This window comes from Cannabis sativa, chromosome 5, assembly GCF_029168945.1.
Source record: "Cannabis sativa cultivar Pink pepper isolate KNU-18-1 chromosome 5, ASM2916894v1, whole genome shotgun sequence".
NCBI classification, from domain to species: Eukaryota; Viridiplantae; Streptophyta; class Magnoliopsida; order Rosales; family Cannabaceae; genus Cannabis; species Cannabis sativa.
The window spans coordinates 45,117,930-45,142,096 of NC_083605.1; the positions used below are offsets into that span (position 1 = coordinate 45,117,930).

Genomic DNA, 24,167 nt, shown 5'->3' on the forward strand with positions numbered 1-24,167 from the left:
GCACAGATAGGTGGGAAGAATAGAACGATATAATTTTAGGGTTAATGAAACCTATACTATTCTGACTCTGACTCTTATTAGGTTTAGTTTTGTGAATAATAATATTATTAACTTAATAGCAATATAAATTATTAAATAAACAAATATCTTACTTTTAAATTTAAATTGTGACCTCTAAATCTCGTAACTTTAGGGCTTAGTTTTCACCTAAAAAATTACGAATTATGATATAGCTATTTCTACAAAATTTATAGATCTTTGAATTATCTTTCCAACGCCACTGGAATCACCTCAATCGGAGTTATAAAACTCCAGATATGGTCATTTTAGTAAAACAGTTTCTAAACCTGCGAATTTCTCTAAACTTGCGATTTTTCTAACATTAATCAAATAATAAAATTATTTAATACCACTTATACAATTAATTAAATCTAATAGATATATTATAAAAATCTAATGGACTTTCATATCGGGCTTTAATTAAACGATTACCTACTTACGAAAATATCATAATATTTTACTTTCGTAGTTAATACAACTTTAACTTTCTTTAAAAAAAAATGGTACAACTACTCTAAGCAATAATATCAACTCACTAACAACACAAATAAATGAATTAATTATCCTCGCACAATTAATATCCAAACGAAAAATTAAATACTATTTTAAACTGGATATTACAGTAAGAAATTAGTACAATTTGTGAGAAAAATAATTGTTATTAGTTTGTATTGGAATACTAATTTCCAATAATCAGTTGACATGTGTAGGATCTATTACCTTCTTTAATAAAATAAAAAATATTTATTTAAATATACAAACCTCTGAAGTCAATATCAATGAAACTAATGTTTTAATTTAAATATACATTTTGACTGGGTTAATATCAATGAAACTTAAATTACCTTTGTTTAATTTTTGTCTTATGTTAATAAAAACTCCTACAGTACATATGATGTGACATATATATATGTAAAACTCAGCCAAGTATGTTTTTATAATAAAATAATAATTTCAACACTTAAAGTAAACAACAAATCCTTCAAAACCCTAAAAAACGATTTTAAATAAATGAGGAGGACCTTTTTTGTATTTTAAAATAATAAACATTTTAGTAATATTTTCCCATCACTCCATATACGGTCAAATCAGTAGGTTGTACTATCTACTTGAATAACTTAAAAAAATAATTACGTAGAAATATGTTATTACTATAATTAAATTATTCAACTAATTCTGTTCGTAATAAAATTACAGAATTTATTAAAAAGAAAATCAAGTAATATAGTACAATTTATTTTTTTGATCTAAGTCAAATATTGTATGTATATTTTTTAGTACAGTTTTCTTAAAAAAAATAATTTTAATAATTAATTAATATCTCATTGATTGGGACAAGATACCGTAAAATACGGTTGTTTAATTTTTGGTATAGTTTATTTGTGGATTTAATATAAACCAGTTAACCATGTACATCTTCAGATTGAGCGTCAAATAAAAGACAAATTATGGAACCAATTAATTATCATTATTATTTTAGTACGTAAATTGATTAATTATCATTATTATTTGATACTGTAAACATACATTGTATTGAGATGAATTTGTACATATACTATAACATCGGGACTCTTATTACATGAGGAAGCAATTTGACCTAAGACTGTAAAAAACGCTGACATTTGCCTCCCGCATATCATTTTCTTCGAGGGTCTAGCGCACCGTTGTGTCAAATATTATAACACTCATTCCACGGTGGCCTTGTCCACTCGGGAGGTTAAGGTTCGGTAGGATGACATATTTGGGTGGTCGTTTTGGAAGTAGTTCCCTCCACCCTACTCCACCCATCCGAAACCTTCGTCAACATTTCCTGAATATACATGTACCACATACATAAAATTTTTAATAAACAATTTGTAATAATATACTATTGAAATAAATAGACATAAAGAGTTGAGTTATTACCGAAATTTGTTATGAGATGATTGATTGAATTGCTGAAATTCCCTTGATGCACCTACAACACACGGTTGCAGTGCATACCAATCCTTCTGTTTACACATCTTCACTTTGGTGCAACAACAATACATAATTTTTTTTTATATATATTATACATACGTCTACAGATAGGGAGTGAGTTGTCTAGGATAGAAAACAATACTAAATTGAGATGTGAAGGAGTAAGGAGAGGTAGAGGGGTATATATAGTACTTGTGGATGTGATTGTTGAGTGTAGTCTTGTCAAAAATTTAAAATAATAATTAATATAACCTTAGGTACGGCTACAAATAACCCAAACAAAAATTTGACTTTTTCAATCCCTTGAAAAACGTAATATCAACAAACCAAACCCCCTATTAACTTTTCCTTGGAAGACGTAATTCGAACCAATATGCATGCTCGGTTTTGTTCTGGTTTGGTTGACTGTGGTAAACAAAAATTATGTATTTAAATAAGGTAAATGTTGTTCCCATTGTTCCCATCCGTCAACAACAACAATGGCCACATAAACTTATCACATGTAGCAACAAATATCCTAATATTATGTCCAAATAAACATGTGTGGCCAAATGAATAAGAAATTAATTTAGGATGTTTACTAATAATGAAAACTCAATATTTTTTTTAATACGATTTTAATATTTCATTAAAATATTATTCGTTGGAATAAATATTGCAATAATTTTTGTAAGATTACATTAACGTAATAATCGTTGGAATCAAGATTATAATAATTTTTTGAATACTATACAAATATAGATATTTAATAACATAATCGTTTAATGTTATGAATACAATAGTAGTTTGAGACAAGAAGTGACTCTAGTAATAAAGTCAGGAGAATAGTGAATCTGGCCCGCTTCATGATGAACTGAGTACATACTCAGCCCAAACAACCTAAATTCATAATGCGACTTCTGCCATACTGCATCAGTGTCACTCTGTACAACCCTAGGTCGAACTTGATTCGGTGAGTTCGTTAGGAGAGTAGTAACTCCGGTACCCCACAGCTAACTTCACTACATATTGTGTCACACTCCGTACAACACTAGGTCGAATGGTGGAGTGTCACTCCGTACAACCGTAGGTCGAACTGGATACGGTGAGTTCGTTAGGAGAGTAGTGACTCCGGTACCCCAAAGCTAACTTGACTACATACTGTGTGTCACCGCGCCCGTAAACACCACAAGTCACAGTGTCAGTACTACGAATGGTTGAGTGTCACTCCGTACAACCCTAGGTCGAACTGGATTAGGTGAGTTCATTAGGAGAGGAGTGACTCCGGTACCCCACAGCAAACTTCACTACATACTGTGTCACCGGGCCTGTAAACACCGCAAGTCACAGCGTCAGTACTACGAATGGTTGAGTGTCACTCCGTACAACCCTAGGTCGAACTGGATTCGGTGAGTTCGTTAGGAGAGGAGTGACTCCGGTACCCCACAGCTAACTTCACTACATACTGTGTCACACTTTGTACAGCACTAGGTCGAATGGTCGAGTGTCACTCTGTACAACCCTAGGTCGAACTGGATTCGGTGAGTTCGTTAGGAGAGTAGTGAATACGCTACCCCAAAGCTAACTTGACTACAAACTGTGTTGGAATATATTTTACCAGGATCTTAGATCTACTCACAAGTATGTTGTTTAAACACCCTAAATATGAACTTTCTAAAACGATAAATTAAACACATATAAAGTTAAGAAAACCTTACATTGATGCAGCTGAATTAATGTCTCCTTCCACTCAGATCTCTAACCCTTGATTCCTTTCTGTAGCAGAGTATAATCAAGATCTGAGCCCGAATGTCCTTCTTCTTCAAGTTTGATCCTTCACAGTCTTCCAATCTATGATTGAGTTACTGTTTGCTGTGTGTGGGCACTTACTCTTTCACTAGGGTCGAAATAGATGAAGGAGAAAAGAGGAGAGAGGGTTTCGGCCAGGTATAGAAAGTGGGGAAGGCTCAGTTTTTCTGAAGAGAGAAATTTCTGTCAGAAAGATGATCTGAAAACTTATGATTTGACTGAGCCATCACTTTCTATTTATAGGCAACTACTAGGTTTAGGTTAGGATTTATTTGGCATTAAAATAATGAAAATATTAATTTGAAATTCCACAAAAAGTGGCCGGCCATGGTGTAGTATTGGGCCTCACTTGATTTTGCAGTTTTATCAAATTTTATCTCTATTTTCTCAAAAACGCCAATTTTCCAATTCTAACCTTTTAAATGCCAAAACTAATTATTTAATAACTAAAATAGATTATTAAATAATATTGTCATTTAATTTAATTATTAATTAGACATATAAAGTCCATTAATAAATAAATAAACCTAGAAACTCTTTTCTTTACAATTTCACCCCTGCTTAGTGAAAATTCATAAAATTAGACATAGTCTAACTTTAGAATTATAATTGATCAATCACGAATCAATTAATGAGTCTTACAAGCAGAATGTTCTCAACTAGAAAGGGGACCATGGATCTATATGCTGAGCTTCCAATAAGTGAACCAAATTTACCAAGTAAATTCCTACTTATTAATTCTTTGTTGAATCCACTCTTAGAACTTAGAATTGCACTCTCAGACTTATATAGAGCATATTGTATGTTCCACGATATCAATATACTATCTCATTTAACCATTGTTATAATCTTATTGTGATTTAAAGATCCTCTATATAGATGATCTACATCGAGATGGGATTTCTTTACCGTTCTCACCCCTCAATGTATTTTGCCCCTTAAAACACTTAGCTACCTGTAAATGGTGTTTAGTGATCTAATAATTAGTCAGTTAAACAAGAGCTCATCCATTTACTTCTATTTGCTAAGCTCGAAGGGAATCATCACTTGACTTCTATACACCAGTAGAAGCTATAGATTCCATATTTATGTTCAGCACCCCCACTCAATCATACTATCATGTTCCCAAAATATACGTATCACCCTGACCCAAAAGTAGGCTTAACTAATAAATCAAAGAACATGAATAGCACTCCTGAGTTGAGCCCAAGCATATCAGGATTTAGATTCTTTTAATCTTAAGATCAACTACTGATATTGACTTGGAAAGATATGTGTAACGGTAAGTTTGTAATATCTTAACTTAGTTGCAATATCGGTCCAGTCCAATGTATACTCCATACATTCGAAACTAGTATATTTTACTAATGTCCTGTAAAGAACATAACACTTACTCCAAGTGTAAGTACACATCATCGCTGATTATCACATTAGTGTAAATCCAATAACACTGATGAAATAGGGACCAATACTTTTGATTCATATGATCACAATCACATTCCACTGTGTTGACGATACTGTAATTGTGAATAAACATATGATCTGGATTTAACTGATTTTGTGTGTATGAATGTAATAAACATATTAAACATATTAAACCATTAGCATGTAAAATTCATGCAAACATCAATCACTTCAAATTTCTTATATTGATAACTAATCAGATTGGAAAGAGTTTTATTTAGGGCATAAAACCCAACAAACTCCCACTTGCACTAATATAAAACAAACTGTGCAAATAGGTCAATCTGATGTCTTGATCTTCAGATCAAGTGTAGTATATTTGAATCCACCCAAACTTCTGGAAACTAGTTCATAAAAACTCTTATGAAACATCCTTTACTATATTCTTTACTCATCAAGGGATACTGAAATCTTTACTGTTTTTAAAAGTACATCTGAATAAACAGAAGACATATCTCTCATATTTTAAAATATGTAATTGAGATAATACAGTGTAGACTTTTCTTCAGTGATATAACTTTCTGGTATTTTCGAATAGACAAAGTTATAATTCTTCTCTGGTAGAGCTTGAATTATTATACAATAATTCCTCCACCCCCAAAGTAAGCACCATCTCATAGAATTTCGAAATTAGATGGTAAGATACAAAGACAACTGATACACAGTTCCTTAATATCTAACATATAGATCACTTTCATAAATCCTTCTTGAATATCTTCTAATGTTCCCTATTTGATTACATCTCAGATAGCTCCCACTCAATAGCAGATGTCTGGTTAAATAATACTTTTAACCTCTGATTGTTTGGAGAGTTACCTAGTTGTGACTTTTGTATTAGTCTAAAACTTTAAGTTAAGACTAAGTCATCAACATAGCAGACTAGTATTTGAAGTGAAAAATACATGCCAGAGATAAAGTATTAAAATTAAGATACCATCAAATTTTATGAGGATTAAGAATTCTAGGTTCAAGTCATTCGAATGGACTGAACTAGAGTTCTTTATCTTATTCTCATAATTCTGATAAGCTATTCCTAACCATGTGAATGGTTAGATTTGCTTTTCAGTAATGTTCTTAAGTACCTATCACAAGTGTCAACCTAATGAAGATGGGTATAGAATTTTAAAATTCTCCCACTCAATTAAGGTAGTGTGAAACTTTAACAAAGAACTTTCAAAGGTATCAAACTTTTACTTATAATTGTAAAAACGAAATGGAACATACAATCAAGATCAAGAATTTATATTGACAATAGCTGACTCATTATATTACTTCCATGTTTAAAGAAGATATGTGTTTTATAGGGAATTGTGGAATGGACTCCACCCCTAAGAATATACATATAGGGTACTATGGATAACCTCCACCCCTAAGTATATAGAGATTATGATCCACCCCTAAAGGTTGTAAAGATCATGATTCTCTTAGTGTGATAGAGTTTATGTGGAGTTGAATACTATCCAGAGTTCATTAGATATAAAAGATCGTTGAACTGCATAGTTTTCTTAACTTTTCTCCACTCCTATCAGATCATAAGATCCTTTTATTAAACAAATTCTTAATAATTGTATGAGAATTAACAATTATTGATAAACATAGAAATAATTTCTAGTGTTTATATAATATAACTCTATGAAGAGTTGAAAATATTATAGAATTTGCATCAATAATAAAAACACTTACACATACAAACATACAAATATAATGTGGTAATAATTGATGAAGATAAAATTAAATGAAGCTCAATCTCATAAATTGCAATAGTGAATTTCGAAAATTATAAACTTTATTAATAAAAAAAATGTATTGCAACAATATGAGAGAAACAGGGATAAATATCCCTGACTAAAATTTGAAATCCAAATTGTCTTTAAACTAAAACAATTAATTCAAAAAATTGAAGAGCTTCATCTTCATCTGGACGATTTCACCCTTGGTCCAGCTTTCTGATCCAACTCAATTGAGTTCAAGTAGCTTGGCCTATAAGAAGAAGAAAACAAATAAACAAAGTTAGTCCAGAATCATAAATCCAATTGGATAATAATTCACTAAAACTCTTAAAGTTTATAAATGGAAATATCTTGTTTCTTTGCAAGAAGTTTAGGACACTGGGGTTTCCAATGACCTTTCTCATTGCAGTAGAAACACTTTCCTTTAAGTGTAGCATCACCGGAAGGAGCAGCCTTTTTATTCTTCATGGCTTTAGTTCGCTTCTTAATGTTGTTCCACTTCCTCTTCGATTTGGGCTTTGAAGCAGAGGCAACATTTGCTTCAGGTTTTATCGTCCCATTACCATTTCCAGGATTGTGAGGTTTACTCCCTTTCTTCTGAGGCCAGTTGTTGGAATTTATTTTACCAGGATCTTAGATCTACTCACAAGTATGTTGTTTAAACACCCTAAATATGAACTTTCTAAAACGATAAATTAAACACATATAAAGTTAAGAAAACCTTACATTGATGCAGCGGAATTAATGTCTCCTTCCACTCAGATCTCTAACCTTTGATTCCTTTCTGTAGCAGGGTATAATCAAGATCTGAGCCCGAATGTCCTTCTTCTTCAAGTTTGATCCTTCACAGTCTTCCAATCTATGATTGAGTTACTGCTTGCTGTGTGTGGGCACTTACTCTTTCACTAGGGTCGAAATAGATGAAGGAGAAAAGAGGAGAGAGGGTTTCGGCCAGGTATAGAAAGTGGGGAAGGCTCAGTTTTTCTGAAGAGAGAAATTTCTGTCAGAAAGATGATCTGAAAACTTATGATTTGACTGAGCCATCACTTTCTATTTATAGGCAACTACTAGGTTTAGGTTAGGATTTATTTGGCATTAAAATAATGAAAATATTAATTTGAAATTCCACAAAAAGTGGCCGGCCATGGTGTAGTATTGGGAATCACTTGATTTTGCAGTTTTATCAAATTTTATCTCTATTTTCTCAAAAACGCCAATTTTCCAATTCTAACCTTTTAAATGCCAAAACTAATTATTTAATAACTAAAATAGATTATTAAATAATATTGTCATTTAATTTAATTATTAATTAGACATATAAAGTCCATTAATAAATAAATAAACCTAGAAACTCTTTTCTTTACAATTTCACCCCTGCTTAGTGAAAATTCATAAAATTAGACATAGTCTAACTTTAGAATTATAATTGATCAATCACGAATCAATTAATGAGTCTTACAAGCAAAATGTTCTCAACTAGAATGGGGACCATGGATCTATATGCTGAGCTTCCAATAAGTGAACCAAATTTACCAAGTAAATTCTTACTTATTAATTCTTCGTTGAATCCACTCTTAGAAGTTAGAATTGCACTCTCAGACTTATATAGAGCATATTGTATGTTCCACGATATCAATATACTATCTCATTTAACCATTGTTATAATCTTATTGTGATTTAAAGATCCTCTATATAGATGATCTACATCGAGATGGGATTTCTTTACCGTTCTCACCCCTCAATGTATTTTGCCCCTTAAAACACTTAGCTACCTGTAAATGGTGTTTAGTGATCTAATAATTAGTCAGTTAAAAAAGAGCTCATCCATTTACTTCTATTTGCTAAGCTCGAAGGGAATCATCACTTGACTTCTATACACCAGTAGAAGCTATAGATTCCATATTTATGTTCATACTATCATGTTCCCAAAATATACGTATCACCCTGACCCAAAAGTAGGCTTAACTAATAAATCAAAGAACATGAATAGCACTCCTGAGTTGAGCCCAAGCATATCAGGATTTAGATTCTTTTAATCTTAAGATCAACTACTGATATTGACTTGGAAAGATATGTGTAACGGTAAGTTTGTAATATCTTAACTTAGTTGCAATATCGGTCCAGTCCAATGTATACTCCATACATTCGAAACTAGTATACTTTACTAATGTCCTGGAAAGAACATAACACTTACTCCAAGTGTAAGTACACATCATCGTTGATTATCACATTAGTGTAAATCCAATAACACTGATGAAACAGGGACCAATACTTTTGATTCATATGATCACAATCACATTCCACTGTGTTGACGATACTGTAATTGTGAATAAACATATGATCTGGATTTAACTGATTTTGTGTGTATGAATGTAATAAAAATATTAAACGTATTAAACCATTAGCATGTAAAATTCATGCAAACATCAATCACTTCAAATTTCTTATATTGATAACTAATCAGATTGTAAAGAGTTTTATTTAGGGCATAAAACCCAACAAACTGTGTGTCACCACGCCTGTAAACACCGCAAGTCACAGTGTCAGTACTACGAATGGTTGAGTGTCACTCCGTACAACCCTAGGTCGAACTGGATTCGGTGAGTTTGTTAGGAGAGTAGTGACTCCGGTACCCCAAAGATAACTTGACTACATACTCTGTGTCACCGGGACCGTAAACACCGCAAGTCACCGCGGCAGTTTTACGAATGGTTGAGTGTCACTCCGTACAACCCTAGGTCGAATTGGATTCGGTGAGTTCGTTAGGAGAGTAGTGACTCCGGTACCCCAAAGCTAACTTGACTACATACTCCGTGTCACCGGGCCCGTAAACACCGCAACTCACAGCGTCAGTACTCGAATGGTTGAGTGTCACTCCGTACAACCCAAGGTCGAATTGGATTCGATGAGTTCCGCTCAGTAGAACCCTAGCCCGAGAGGATGTTCAGTGAGTTCGTGAGGAGGATAGTGACTCCGGTACACCAATGGTAACCAGAGTACTTACTGTTTGTCACATTAACCAAAAAACACCGCCAGTAATAGTGTGAGTACTATGAACGGTCGACTGCCGCTCAGTAGAACCCTAGCCCAAGAGGATGTTCAGTGAGTTCGTGAGGAGGATAGTGAATCCGGTACACCAATGGTAACCTGAGTACTCACTGTGTGTCACATTAACCGAAAAACACCGCCAGTAATAGTGTGAGTACTATGAACGGTTGACTGCCGCTCAGTAGAACCCTAGCCCGAGAGGATATTCAGTGAGTTCGTGAGGAGGATAGTGACTCCGGTACACCAATAGTAACCTGAGTACTTACTGTGTGTCACATTAACCGAAAAACACCGCCAGTAATAGTGCGAGTACTATGAACGGTTGACTGCCGCTCAGTAGAACCCTAGCCCGAGAGGATGTTCAGTGAGTTCGTCAGGAGGATAGTGACTCCGGTACACCAATGGTAACCTGAGTACTTACTGTGTGTCACACTAACCGAATAGTGCGAGTACTATGAACGGTTGACTGCCGCTCAGTAGAACCCTAGCCCGAGAGGATGTTCAGTGAGTTCGTCAGGAGGATAGTGACTCCGGTACACCAATGGTAACCTGAGTACTTACTGTGTGTCACATTAACCAAAAAACACCACCAGTAATAGTGTGAGTACTATGAACAGTTGACTGCCGCTCAGTAGAACCCTAGCCCGAGAGGATGTTCAGTGAGTTCGTCAGGAGGATAGTGACTCCGGTACACCAATGGTAACCTGAGCACTTACTGTGTGTCACATTAACCAAAAAACATCGTTGTGTAATAGTGTGAGTACTATGAACGGTTGACTGCCGCTCAGTAGAACCCTAGCCCGAGAGGATGTTCAGTGAGTTCGTTAGGAGGATAGTGACTCCGATACACCAATGGTAACCTGAGTACTTACTGTGTGTCACATTAACCAGAAAACACTGCCAGTAATTATAAAGAAATATTAATCAAAACTTTTATAAATGTATTTGTTTGTATTTTTATATTTTTAAGTGTGCTAAAAATATATTAGGGTGTTTGCAGTGTGGGTAGTGTAGTTTTTAACCTTTTTTTTTTAAACCAACCCATACATGCGGTTTTTCCAATTTCTCAAACCGCACTCGCACCGCGAAACTAAAAATCGCAAAAATTGCACTGCGAAAAATGGTGCGATGCGGTTCAGTTTTTACGATTTGGACTATTACCAATAATTAAACTATCACAAATACAACAAAACTTGAGCAACATTTGTCAAAAATTAAATTTCAATAATTTTAAATTAATAAATTTAATATTTACTAATATTATTTAATGGATTTAACAAATATTTAGTATTAAAATATTCTTATTATATTAATAAAATAATAGAATAATAAAGAATATAATATTTGGGGTAATTTTTAGTGTTGTGGTTGGAATTGAAAAAAAATTTAGTGTTGAAATATTAGATTTTCGGTGTTAATATGGAACGTACACTGTTCACTCGAGGGACCTTGTCAATTCACACAGCATTAAAATATTATTTTAAAAGAAAGGACTGCTTGTGACATGACATGATACGCTTCCCAAGGAAACAATCAGCCATGCCCTATTATGTTGTACGAATTAGGTTTTGAAATTGGGGTTTATTTTGGCACCAAGATTGATCAAGTTAAAGGTGAATGTGAGAAATTTTAAAAAATATATTCATTTTCCCACCACTAACTCATTTGGAACAGCCTATATATAAACAGGTGCCCCCTTTCCTTGTGAGTAACACACATTATCTCCACCATAGTTAGAACAAAAAAAAAATTGTGTGTACCTCACAAATTATAGTACATCGAACATGGTGGCTGGTGGTGGAGAAGACTCATGCAGGTTCGAGGGGGTGGTCCGCCTTGGAGAAATTCACTTCAGGGACACCCCCATTGCTACTGTGGTGATCTAGCTTATGTTTGGACTTCTAGTAGTAGAGAAAATCCTCGTCGTCGATTCTTTGGATGTCCACACTATGTAAGAGTTTTGTCTTTTTAGATTCAAAAGTACTTCTCATTTATGTTTTCAGTACTTAGGCAGCCATGATAAACTAATAGGGTTATTTTCAACTCAGGAGAACGATGAAAGTTGAGGATGTGATTACTTTTGTTGGATCGATAAATCACATGTTAAGAGAAGTACAGATGCTACACCTGCATTGCGAAACCAAATCAAGATTTTGGAAGAAGATAAGAAACGCAATGAGAATGTTATTAGAAAATTAATTTTTATCATTTTTATTTGCCTTTTCATCATTGTCCAACTTATATTGCGTTAAAGATATGGGTTGTCGGAAAATGAGTATGTTTTGTATATCTTATGTTCTCAAAACTAATGTTTAACTTAATTGTGTAGAACTTAATAGATACGTGTGGATGATGACGAAAATTACATTTGGTATGAAGTACCCACTACGTTCTCAAAATTAACATTTGGTATAAAGTACCCACTACGTTCTCAAAATTATATGTTTTCTACATTTCTAATTTCTGTAGCAAATTTCCTCAATGGGTTCAATGTGAAGTTGCAAAATTATATGTTATTCGCATCTTCGTATTTGTTATGTGAAGCAGCGCAATGAGAATGTTCTATATTCCATATTTTTCCTCATTAATATGTTATGAAAAAGAAAATTTAAGAGGGCTATTGTCTATTTACATTTGGTTAAAATAATGGGAGTTGATATGGTATGGTTTCAATCTGAATTTTAATATGTTCTCAAAACTCAGTTTAAAGTTGAATGAGTACAAAGATTTGGTAAGATTTGGTAACCAACATCATTTTCTTTAAATAATTAACAAGTCACCTTTGTCGTTATTTGTAATGTTATAGTACATGTGTTTTGAAAATTCGGTTTAAACTTCAATGACTACAAAGATTTGGTAAGATTTGGCAACTAACATGATTTCCTTCAAATAATTAAGAAGAAGTCACCTTTTAACCAAAAAAAAAAAAATTAAGAAAATTAAGAAGTCACCTTTGTCGTGATTTCTAATGGTGTAGTACAAATCATAAAGTTTTGGGGTTAAATAATTTCTGTGAAGTACAATCAAGTACTTCTCAAGTATGGGTACATTGTAAGAGTTGTTATGGTGTGAGTACAAAGATTTGTTAAGTATGGTGCAATCTCAAAGTTAATATATTCTCAAAACTAAAATAAACACAAGTATGTCAACATAATAACCAGTTCCAAACGTCAACTAATAAAAATAGATGTCTAAATCCAAATGCTCCCAAATCCAAACTAAACAACACACTAATAACACAACCTATGCTCTTAAATCCAAACTAAAGAACACACTAATAACACAACCTATTAATAACACAAGTGTTTTTTACAGACTATTCACCATATGAAATCTTAGCCTTGCTAGACTGAAACCTAGGGGACGCTCTTGATGGGGGAAACATGTTTGCATGGCGAGACTTCGCTGTACTGAACCGAGGATCGCGTGGAGACTTTGACGGACTACGCAAAGGGGCCGAGGATGATGCAAATGAGCTGCCTTGTGCAGCCCTACGATCTTCAACCACTTTGGTACGAATTTCATTTTATTCATCAGTTATGATCCTCGCAGCGATTTCCAAACGTGCCTCAACCGGGTGAAACTGTGGGACAATACAGAAACAAAAACAAAAACTTAGAAAATGTAATTAACTCTAATCAACTTGACAGTAGAACACCGAATAAAATTTAAATTACACAACGTTAATCTCAATCAAACTTGCATAGTACATTCTGAAATAACTAAACAGTGGTATACCTAATCAACAACTTCTTCCTCATTGGCCACAACCTCCATGTACTTCATGACGTATACACCGCAATCTTGGTCATTGTCTTGTTGAGGAAGCCCGCGATCTTTCCTATCAATTCCAAAATCCACGAAAGTCACATTCTTCGACCTATTCTCCTCAAACAAAAGGTCCAACGTCGACAACTGCAAACGTATACAATTAGTTAGATTCAATGAAGAATGAGTTCACATCAAACAATGAAATTTTGCAACTTTACCATTTCTTTCGTAGCGTCCACACGATACTTCTCATGCATTGCGGTGTGTAGGGAGTCCAGAAATGAGACAACCTTGGACTTCATATTAACTTCGACACCAAACCAATGTGGTGCACCTTCTAGAGTCAACACCGGCACAAACATCTACAATTGAATAGAGGAACAATAAAGTCAAACATAAATTGAAATTACAGACCATATAGATATTCGACACTACAATGACCAATATGCATTGCTAACATATCTCAGTTTTCAAAATTACAATTAAGAACGACCATGTGTATATGATGAAGTACCTTGACGCATTTTTGGAAGTTGTCTTCGTAAAACAGTTTTGACCATTCCTGTTCTTTCGCAATCCTCTTCACATTAAACGAACCGAGAGTTTTTTGCTGCAAAAGCATTGTTCATCTTGTCAAGTAATAGAAATTACAACCAAACTGAAGAATTACAAAATTTAAAATAAGTTGTACAGCAAAGCAATTACCGAGATGCGAGTGGGCATGTACCAAACACGAGGTTGGTCAGCTAATCGACTATCACGTTCGTACTTGTTCATTAGTATAGAATAACAGTCAATGATCTGCAACAAAATGAAATATGATTTACACATGTACAATAAATGATACATATTTAGTAACTACTTTGACACTTACGGATCCCTCAACTTCTCGCAAGGGTCGCAACGATGCCATGCACCTCCTATCCACTTCAAACTTTCAAAATTTGGCAAGCACATATCTGATTCAATTGTAATCAATGTAACTGTTATCAAAAATTTCTACAAGTATATGATAATGAGAAATACGAAAATAACATTTACTTACCCCGGATCTAATGTGTTGCTAAAAACAAACTTGTAAAACCCATATTGGTTACGGGGGATTGCTTCCTTCGTCTTGAAAGGCCCGACAATAGTTCTGCCCGACTCAATAAATTGCTCGTACGCCTTATCGTTGAAGTCATCCTCAATTAAAGGCACATTCTCCGACTGTGTCTTCTTTGATTTGACGAGGGCTTTGCCTTTATTCCAGAAAGACGCCACTTCGACTATATCAAAGTCCTCATCGTCGAAGGTCTTATGTGCAGCACCTTCATCTTCAACAGATTTTGTAGCAGATAGTGAAGGCGTACTTACAGATTCCACCACATTTTCCTCGGATAGACCAACAACATTAGTCTTCGAACGGACAGGGGACTCCTCCACGGCCTGGCTGCACTCCGCCTTCTTCCCCACTTCCGCAGCAGCATCCTCCTCCAACTCTCGGTCAATACCACCTACACCTTCTCCTTTGTCCATAAATTTCAAAGAAAATGATCTCAACTGAGACTTTAACTCATTGGAGAAGTACTCCTTCAACTCGTTGATGGAGCTGACAAAGTGGTCACTGCTCTTTCTTCCTTCCGAGTCGGAGTAGTAGTTGGGCAGTATTATGGGATTCGAAGTGAGTGTTATCTGTTAAACATAAAAAATTAAACAAATTTAATTTTTCAAACCCAAAATAATTAATATCAACTGAAATCACATTACCACATTATAACCAAAATTTGATGTACCTTGTCGCTGTTAGGACCCCCATTGTCTTTCACAAATTTGTAAGCGGACTTACATTGTTTACTACCCCAAAAATCAACGGGGAGCACTGTTCGGTCGACATATCCAAAGTTCCACTCTACGTGAGTCAAGTACACCAACTGTGACAAACAAACAATGTATTAGTAATACATTCGACTAATAAATCACAATATTATATTATAAACTTAATAAACACATTCACATAAATGAAAGATAACAAAATCAATGTACCTGGAGGAATAAGCTGCAGCCAGAAACATTCTTCGTAGCCTTATTTCGGAATCTGAAAATTGAGTTCATCAGATACCTGAACCCGGCAATTGCTCAGTTCTTGTGGCGAATGTCCCTGGTAACCCTAAGGGAGTGCAAGTACCCCGAAGTGATATCGCAGCCTGTTTTTGGCGCAAGGACTGTCCCTATGACCACCAAAGAAAATTTAATCAGAAATAGGCTGTCTGCCTCAACGCACTCCAACAAAGATTTCTCCAACCCTGTCAACGACACGGTGTACTCGACAACGTTCAATATCTCCTCCAGATATCGAGTGTCACTATCACCCTCGGTGACTACAGGATCCCCTCCGTCGTCCACCCCCATCACATCTCCGAACATCGCGGCAGATAAGTGAATTTTCCTCCCATACAAATCCAGTATGCTAGTGGTTGGGTCAACATGTTTGATTAACCAACTCACTAGTCGGGTGTCAATGTATGGTGCATCCTCTCTGATGAATGATCCAGATCCAGCATTTTGGATCACATCTTTCTGCTCCAGGTTCAGGTTCTTGCAAATCCTGATTAAACGGTTGAAGGAGCATCGACCGTACACATATGCTTCTTCACTTTCAGAAGCAACCTCTTCCTCATCCACCTCCACTTTCTTCCCCTTGGCATCAGCTGCCTTTGGTTTCCTCCCCCTTGTTCGCACTGCCTTCTTAACGGGAGTAGGGTTAGGGTCATAGCTTCTTCACTCAGACTTCTCCTCGTCGGTGAAACCTTTATATTGCACTTTCAATTTGTCGGTAGCCTGTAATATGAGGCAAACTTACATCAACTACAGAGTACATGGAAAAAATCTTAAAGTATGTCAAACAATTACGATGAATTACAGACAATTGACATAAAAAAATTGAGTAACAGTCGACATCAAACCTCTTTCTCAGTTAATCCCTTCTCAGCTGCTCGAAGGGCTTTGTAGTTCGCATTGCTACATATGGACATAATTTCAATCAAATATATAATAAAATAAATGTTAAACATCATTCACACGAGCAAACAACTATCCATCATTCAAAACTTACAAGAAATTTCTCCAAGCAACCGCATTATCGTTCGGCTCGGGGGTGACATCCTTCTTTACGGGTTCATTTCCCACTTTCCTTTTGCGTTTCCCAGCCATGTATGATGAACCTAACCAAATTAAAGATAAACAAATTTAAACGATAAGGACTACATATTTCAGCAAATACACTATATATAAAAAAAAAAATTGACCAAAACACAATGAAAATTGTGCATTGTAATCACCTAAAATCACATCAAATCAACTTAACCATTCAGCATTGAAAAAATTCAGATTTCAAACACACATTTCATGCTTCTTGCATGTTACACATTAAAGTACATTAAAATGATGTGAAACTCTTTTCAACTAAATGATTTCCAATACTTCAAAATTATACGACAACACTTCCACAACCAAAACAATGAACAAAACAACACTTAACTACTAACTCCCATAACCAAAAAGTGGTACAAACGAGTTGGTACAATCCGTGAGAACTAAGAACATAAAACACACACATGAATAGACAAAATTCCCCCAAACTTAACCAATCTGGGTACCTTGTACCTCTTAATTCATGATGAACAGAGTACAAAACCAGTTGGAAAGCATTTAATATCAGAATTAACAAAACAATGCTTCACTACTAACTGTCATAACCAATTTCAATAACTTCTCCAATAATTGATATACACAAAAAATCCAAACTGCCATAGTTTTTATCAATAGTGTATCTCATTAACTCATGAATCTTGTGTCTAAATCATCCAATTTTTCAAAACAAATTCATAACAATAGTAAAATCCAAACTACAACTTGTAATTAAAGTACAACAATCACTCACAACAGATAACAAAAAACATCACATTTGCTAAGTAACATTCTGAACTAAAAAATTTAGACCATAGTTTCTTTACCTAACTCAACACATGACAGCCATCACCATTCCATTATTTTCCTTACTTTCAAAATTTTTTTTGGGTCAATATAGGGCAGCCCACGGTAAAACATTTGGGTAAAAAAAATACACACCAAAATGACCAAACACGTGAATCCAAAACACTTTCACAATAAAATTACCAAATTACCAAACAAAATTGATTTTCAAAAACAATTATTTTTCAGCAACACTATACATACCAATGTTTACATTGCTTTTCTCTCTTTCATTACATTCTTTTCTTAAAATTGTTTCACTGTATTAGGATTGTTAATCCTTCTGTTCGTGATTCAAGAATCATGGCAGTGACAATGGTGAAAACAGAGAACGAAATCCAATCTTCAATAACTGAATATATTGAGTATTATTCCATATATTCAGAGTACAATAGAAGAGTACTTTATATATTCAGTACACACCATAACCAAAAAAAATTAAATGCAATCTTCACTAACTGAAAAATAACAACCACTTACAGTGATGAACTAACTCTAACAGACTCTGAACAAAGACCCCTAATACACAGGGTATAAATTAATCCAAAACACTTTCACAATAAAAAAAACAAACAAAAAGGGTACACACAAGTAACTTCGATTTTCAGCACTCTGAGAATAAAAACCTTGTTCACGAAGCAGATTTAAAGCATGTAGAAAAGATTAAAATTACTCAATAAACAAAAAATGGAACACAAAAGCAAAATAAAATGCACATACACGGTTGAAGAACAACACTTCTCTTTACAAAAGTTTAAATCTTTCTTTAACAATGTTAGACAATTTTTCACATCCCCAAACTAAAGAACGAACAAACATGCAAAAGAAGAATAAAATTGGTACATTCGGAGAAACTTACTTGTACACCGAGGTCGGAGACGGAGCCGGAGAACCATAAAACGAAGTACAGTAACTCCGAACGTACTGCAGTTTCCTCCCCCAAATTTTAAAATAATTTTAATCACTACAACAAAATGTGAAGAAGAAGAAGAAGGAACTGTGAAGAAGAAGAAGAAGGAAATGTGAAGAAGAAGAAGAAGAAGAAGAAGAAGAAGGCAATGTGAAGAAGAAGAAGAACGAAATGTGAAGAAGAACGAAATGTGCCCTAAATATCCCACGAACCCACTATTTAGTGAATTTTCAAAATTGGTAACTGTCACCCGTACATCAAACGTCAAACGTCAATCGTCAATCGTTGTCAGTTTTTTAAAAATTAAATAATTAAAATTAACAAAAAACAAACCGGTTACCATTCAACCCCCCCCCCCCCCCCCCTTAAATACCCCTACTTTAACCCCAGCCATTAAATCATGCCCCAATTCAATCCAACGGCTACAGTACAATTAGGGATTGTATTCCCTATTTTAGCATAATGGGACCAAATCCTGTCCCGACATATATAATCATGACTCTCTTGTTGCTCACAAAATCAATATCTCATCAAACTCTTCTTGCTACTTTACTAATGAATACTATCCTCTCTTTGTATATAAAATACGTGTCACTTTTGTTTTCTTTCTTATAAAGTTAAAAAGATATCTACATTGCTTTCTATTTCCTATAAATAAAAGCTCGAACACTATTGGAAAAGGACAAAATCTTTATGTACAAATACAATTATTTTGAAGAATTACCTCTTTAAGATGTGTCATTTTATTTGGACTGTATTAATTGGAATTACGAAGGTCCCTTCTGGCCAGGTAGTTACTGATTGAAATGAAATACCGGTCTGGCAGTGACTCATTACTCATAACTTACATAATTCTGTATACGTACATAGATAGTTAAGAGTCCATTATTATTGATGCAGACGATCAAGACCATTCCTAAAAGAAATAGAGGACTTAAAGCAAGTGGGTGATCTGGTCATGTATAATTTGAAATCTGTTTTGTTAATCCAATATTAAAATAAATAATATGTGCATGATAATATTCTTAAATATGAGATCAATTTGATGACCAAACACGTATTAAATGACAAGATAAACTTTGTATTTAAAAATTTGTCTTATTTCACAAATAAAATAATCCACTCTACATACTACAGCTTTGATTTTTTTTATTTTTTTTCCAATCTTTTCTACACTTTCCTCTCAATTCTTAAAATGTGTACTTACCCAAATCTTTGGTTATTGTTAAGGTACACATACTATTACTAAGTATATTGAGAGATGAAAACATAAAAAATAATGAAAATATTTTAATACACATGCACTCTTAAAAGAAGCAGAAGGGAACTTTGTTAAAAAATGTCTGAGTGGACTGTCACAAATAATGCATTTGCATTCATAGAACTAAGCACCAAACTTGGGAACTTTGGCGGTTGAGATTTGAGCAAGGAAGTGTTCGGCCACGATTCGCCGTTGAATCTTTCCGGTAGCAGTCTTGGGTAGGGAATCAGTTATGAAGACTTTCTTTGGGACCTTAAAAGTTGCAAGGTTTTTCTTGCAAAAACGTAAAACCACATCTTCGTCTACCTCTGATCCTTCCCTTGGAATTACAGCGCAATTGATCTGACAAAAATTGAAACTTATATATAAGTAATAAAATTATGGTGTGAAATTTAATTGGGGAGTTTTCTTATGATATATAGTTATGGGGTTGAGATTAATGGACCAACCTCTTCACCATATTTATCATCAGGTACTCCAAAAGCCACTGCCTGAGCTATGTCCGGATGCGACAAAAGCACTGCATCTACTTCAATTGGTGATATCTTTTCCCCTGTAACCAAACAAACCAAACCAAATGAAACACTATTTAATGCATTTTCTTTCAGAATAAAGAAATATTAAACTTCTTTTTAGTGATTGATAGGTTATGACATTGTATCACACGCAAAAGCTCATAAAGCTCTTATTGTAAAAGTCATAACAAAGAAAACAAACCACACTCAAAATATCAAAAGGGGTACCTCATATTTTAAACTTTATTCTACAGAAAGCTATGTTGAGTTGTTTACTTGCATAATTTAAATAAATATAATTAAAACTCGAATTATTTGACAAAAAAAATATATACCTCCACGGTTGATAAGCTCCTTAATCCGGCCAACCAGGTGCAAATAACCATCTTCATCGAAATAACCGACATCACCGGTATGAAACCACCCGAATTGAAAAGCTGCCTTGTTAGCTTCAGGGTTGTTCTTGTAACCCTTGGTTACATTGGGCCCTCTAATACAGACCTCGCCACTGACCCCAGCTAATTGGGCCGACCCATTTTGGTCCAAAATCGCCATCTCTTGGCCCACGGGCTTACCAACTGAGCCTGGTTTGTGGCCCCCATCTTCCGGCAATGGGTTTGAAGCCATTAAATGAGCGGCTTCCGTCATTGCATACGCCTCCAAAACCGGCGCGCCGAATGACTCCTCAAGCCGAGCCATTATGGACGGTGCTAACGAAGCGCTGCAGCTCCGAATGAACCGCAACTTCGGGTAAGTTGGCTCAGGCTTGTTGAGGTGGCGTTCGAGAATAATCTGGTGAATCGTAGGTACCGCTGTGTACCACGTGGCGTTGCAGGCGATCATGTCCGACCAAAACGTCGAGGCGGAGAATCTCCCGGCGGCAGGTAGAGTCACGGAGGCTCCGGCGATGAGCGAGCTCAGCAATCCGGCGATCATTCCGTGTACGTGGAATAAAGGGAGAACCACTACGGTCGAGTCGGACTCAGTGAGTTTGTACACCGATTTTATGTTTTGAACAGACGAAGCCAAGTTGAGTTGCGTTAGGGGAACTCCCTTCGGGCGACTCGTCGTGCCAGAGGTGTGGAGGAAGAGTGCCACGTCAGACGGATCGTTTGTGATTTCCGCCACCGAGTCGAGGCTTGACTCGTTATTGGCAGAAGAAGAGAGGGCTATAAGGCCGTCGCCGCTTCCGGGTAGGGTGGCAGTCACGCGAACAATGTTGAGTTTCGAAGCCGCGGCTTGAGCCGCCTCAATTCCTTCAGGCCCCGTAATGAGTAGTTTTGATTCTGAGTCAGAAAGGTAGAACTCGAACTCCTCAGCTGTGTAAGCCGCGTTCAACGGCGCGGCTACGGCTCGGCATCTAATCACAGCTAAGAACATCACAATATACTGCAAAACAAACGGAAATCGTACGTTACTCAACCCTGTTTGGCTGCCTAGAAAACGTCGAAAAAGAAGAAAGAAAAAATAAAAAATGAAAGTTTCAATTTTTACATAATATATACCTCGACGGTGTTAGGAAAAGTGAGAGCAACCACGTCGCCATGGCCGATGCCGGAAGCGAGTAAGAGAGAAGCCGCGTGATCAACAATCTCTTGTAATCGAGCATGAGTCAAATGGTATTTACCGGATAATGAAATAGCTCGTCGATCGGGAAATTCTACGGCGGCCTTCTTCAACAAACCAGTCAAGGTTAGATTATTTGCCATTTTTATTACCCCTTTTTTCAAATCGTAAATCTGTATTTTCAGAAATAACTTAAGAAATTTCTATGAATATATAAATAAATATTGAGAAATAGTAATAATAGTTGTTTCAAACTTGAAAACAGAGGTGAAATCGGTTTGAGTGGAGCGGCATGGAAGGGGTTATGGAGGTTTTATATACATACGAGGAACAGGAAGGAAAGGAAGTATAGGTGAGTTGTGGTTGCAATTTGCAAATTGAACTGGGAGAGGTAAAATACAGGTGGCAAAATTGAACGGTCAGATTGAGTGTGCGAGGCATAGAAAAGCGTGCTTTCCACGAATCTCTGCTGTGTCGTATTATGGAGACACTTGTACTCACTCACCACTGTGGCAAAACGACGACGGTTTCACCCATCATCAGTGGTTTGTCCATCCATGCTGATGCTCGTCGTTTCTGGAAGAAAAAAGGTGGGACCCTAACTCCCCAAACCTTTAGTAGACGGCTCGTGACGATATTGCTTAGAAAAGATTTTCAGATTTTCTAAAACCACGTAAAATATCTCATAAATAGTTTTTTTTTTTATTATGTGAATATCTCATAAATAGTTAGATGCTACACTCCATCAAAAATTTTACATAATTTAATCCACAAAAATTTGTACCATAAATGCTTTATGTTTTTGATGTGATATACTTATATATTATATATTTTTTTGTAGGAATAAAATATTAAATATTAATTTCTATTTATTTTTGTCACTACTATTTTGTTAAAGAGCATTCCTATTAAGCACTTGTGGTGTCTAACACCTTTCTATTACGTCATTACGATTGGTGGCAATGATACTCCCTAAAAGCTATTATATTAAACTATGTGAGACCCGATACTTAATTGAACTAATAGCGATACTGACACATAAGAAGGTGCTAAGCACCACTGATGCCCTTTAGCATTTCTCTTTGTTAAATGTTGATTGTGTTTACTAAGTGATATCTGTCAACATTATTATACTCGATTTTTGTGAAATCAATAAAGTTACACATAACAACTTTGACCAAGACTAGCGAGAACTAAATAAGGTTGGGATATCAAACCAATCACTTAGCGTGGGGACTCACACCTAAGGATATCAAACCTATCATGGGCCCACACAAGGATTTTCACTCTAAAGAACTTGACTCATCAAGGTACAAGGAGGCTAATACTCGAACATGGAGTCAAAATTGCACAAGAACTTCCTTTCAAATTAAGAAAGGGAAGGAGGTACTTGGCCAAATGTGTCTTTTCAATATCAAAAGACATAAAACAAGTGAGAAAAGCTACCAAGTGGTGGAGAACCATGATAGGCGATCTGTGCCATCTTTGTGACCCAAAAAATGGCACAACTCGCCACCATTGAATGGCTAATGGGAACTTGGTCATATGTGTTTGTCCAACATCAAGATACATAAATCAAGAAAGAAAGACCACCAAATGGTCCTCTATGGTGATAGGCGACTTGTGTGATCTTTTTGGCAAAAAAAATGGCATAACTCACAAACTAGGGCTTTGAGCACCAAACTAGGGCTAGAGCACTTCTCCATGACTAACTCCAAAGGAGCTCGTATGCCTTCTAGACATGGCATTCTTTTATTCAAGGAACAGTGTCCTACTGATCCCAAAGAGATAGAATACATGAGAAGAATTCTTTATTCTAGTCTGTTGACTCCCCAAAATTGCTAAGTATAATTTTTGGAGATATCTAGATTAATGAGAGGAAAAATTTCAAAGTACACTTTAAAAGTGTATGAGCAAGAAAATAAGAGCCCAACTACCAAGGCGAGACACCATTTAAGAGGGAGAGCCAACATGAGGAGAGGCCCAAGCATAGGTGGAGCTCCCTACATAAGAAGCTCCCCACTCCACTCCTTCTCCCCTGCTCTCTCTGTCCGCTTCCTCTCTCTGTCCGCTTCCTCTCT

General features: G+C 35.5%; 1 protein-coding gene and 1 long non-coding RNA gene across 2 annotated transcripts; both read right to left on the reverse strand.

Annotated features, from left to right (window-relative positions):
• Positions 1-16,565: 16,565 nt before the first annotated feature.
• LOC133037646 (uncharacterized) lies at positions 16,566-16,984 on the reverse strand. Its single transcript, XR_009687708.1, has 3 exons — positions 16,915-16,984; positions 16,766-16,820; positions 16,566-16,640 (listed from the first exon to the last, which is right to left on the reverse strand). It is a non-coding gene; the product is annotated as an uncharacterized LOC133037646 (long non-coding RNA).
• A 2,838-nt stretch (positions 16,985-19,822) lies between these two features.
• On the reverse strand, positions 19,823-22,753 carry LOC115716006 (probable CoA ligase CCL9). Its single transcript, XM_030644693.2, has 4 exons — positions 22,026-22,753; positions 20,856-21,909; positions 20,455-20,558; positions 19,823-20,347 (listed from the first exon to the last, which is right to left on the reverse strand). Exons 1-4 carry the CDS (start codon positions 22,227-22,229, stop codon positions 20,129-20,131), a joined length of 1,581 nt encoding a protein of 526 aa, XP_030500553.2. The 5' UTR covers positions 22,230-22,753; the 3' UTR covers positions 19,823-20,128.
• Positions 22,754-24,167: the final 1,414 nt, after the last annotated feature.

Bases quoted from the DNA above. Each gene is read 5' to 3' on its own strand.
- LOC115716006 (XM_030644693.2), bottom strand. From the start codon at position 22,229: ATGGCAAATAATCTAACCTTGACTGGTTTGTTGAAGAAGGCCGCCGTA. The intron at 20,559-20,855 runs GTATATATTTTT...GTTTGGTTACAG, and splicing joins GGAGCTTATCAACCGTGGAG to GGGAAAAGATATCACCAATT. The intron at 20,348-20,454 runs GTTGGTCCATTA...AATTTTTGTCAG, and splicing joins ATGATAAATATGGTGAAGAG to ATCAATTGCGCTGTAATTCC.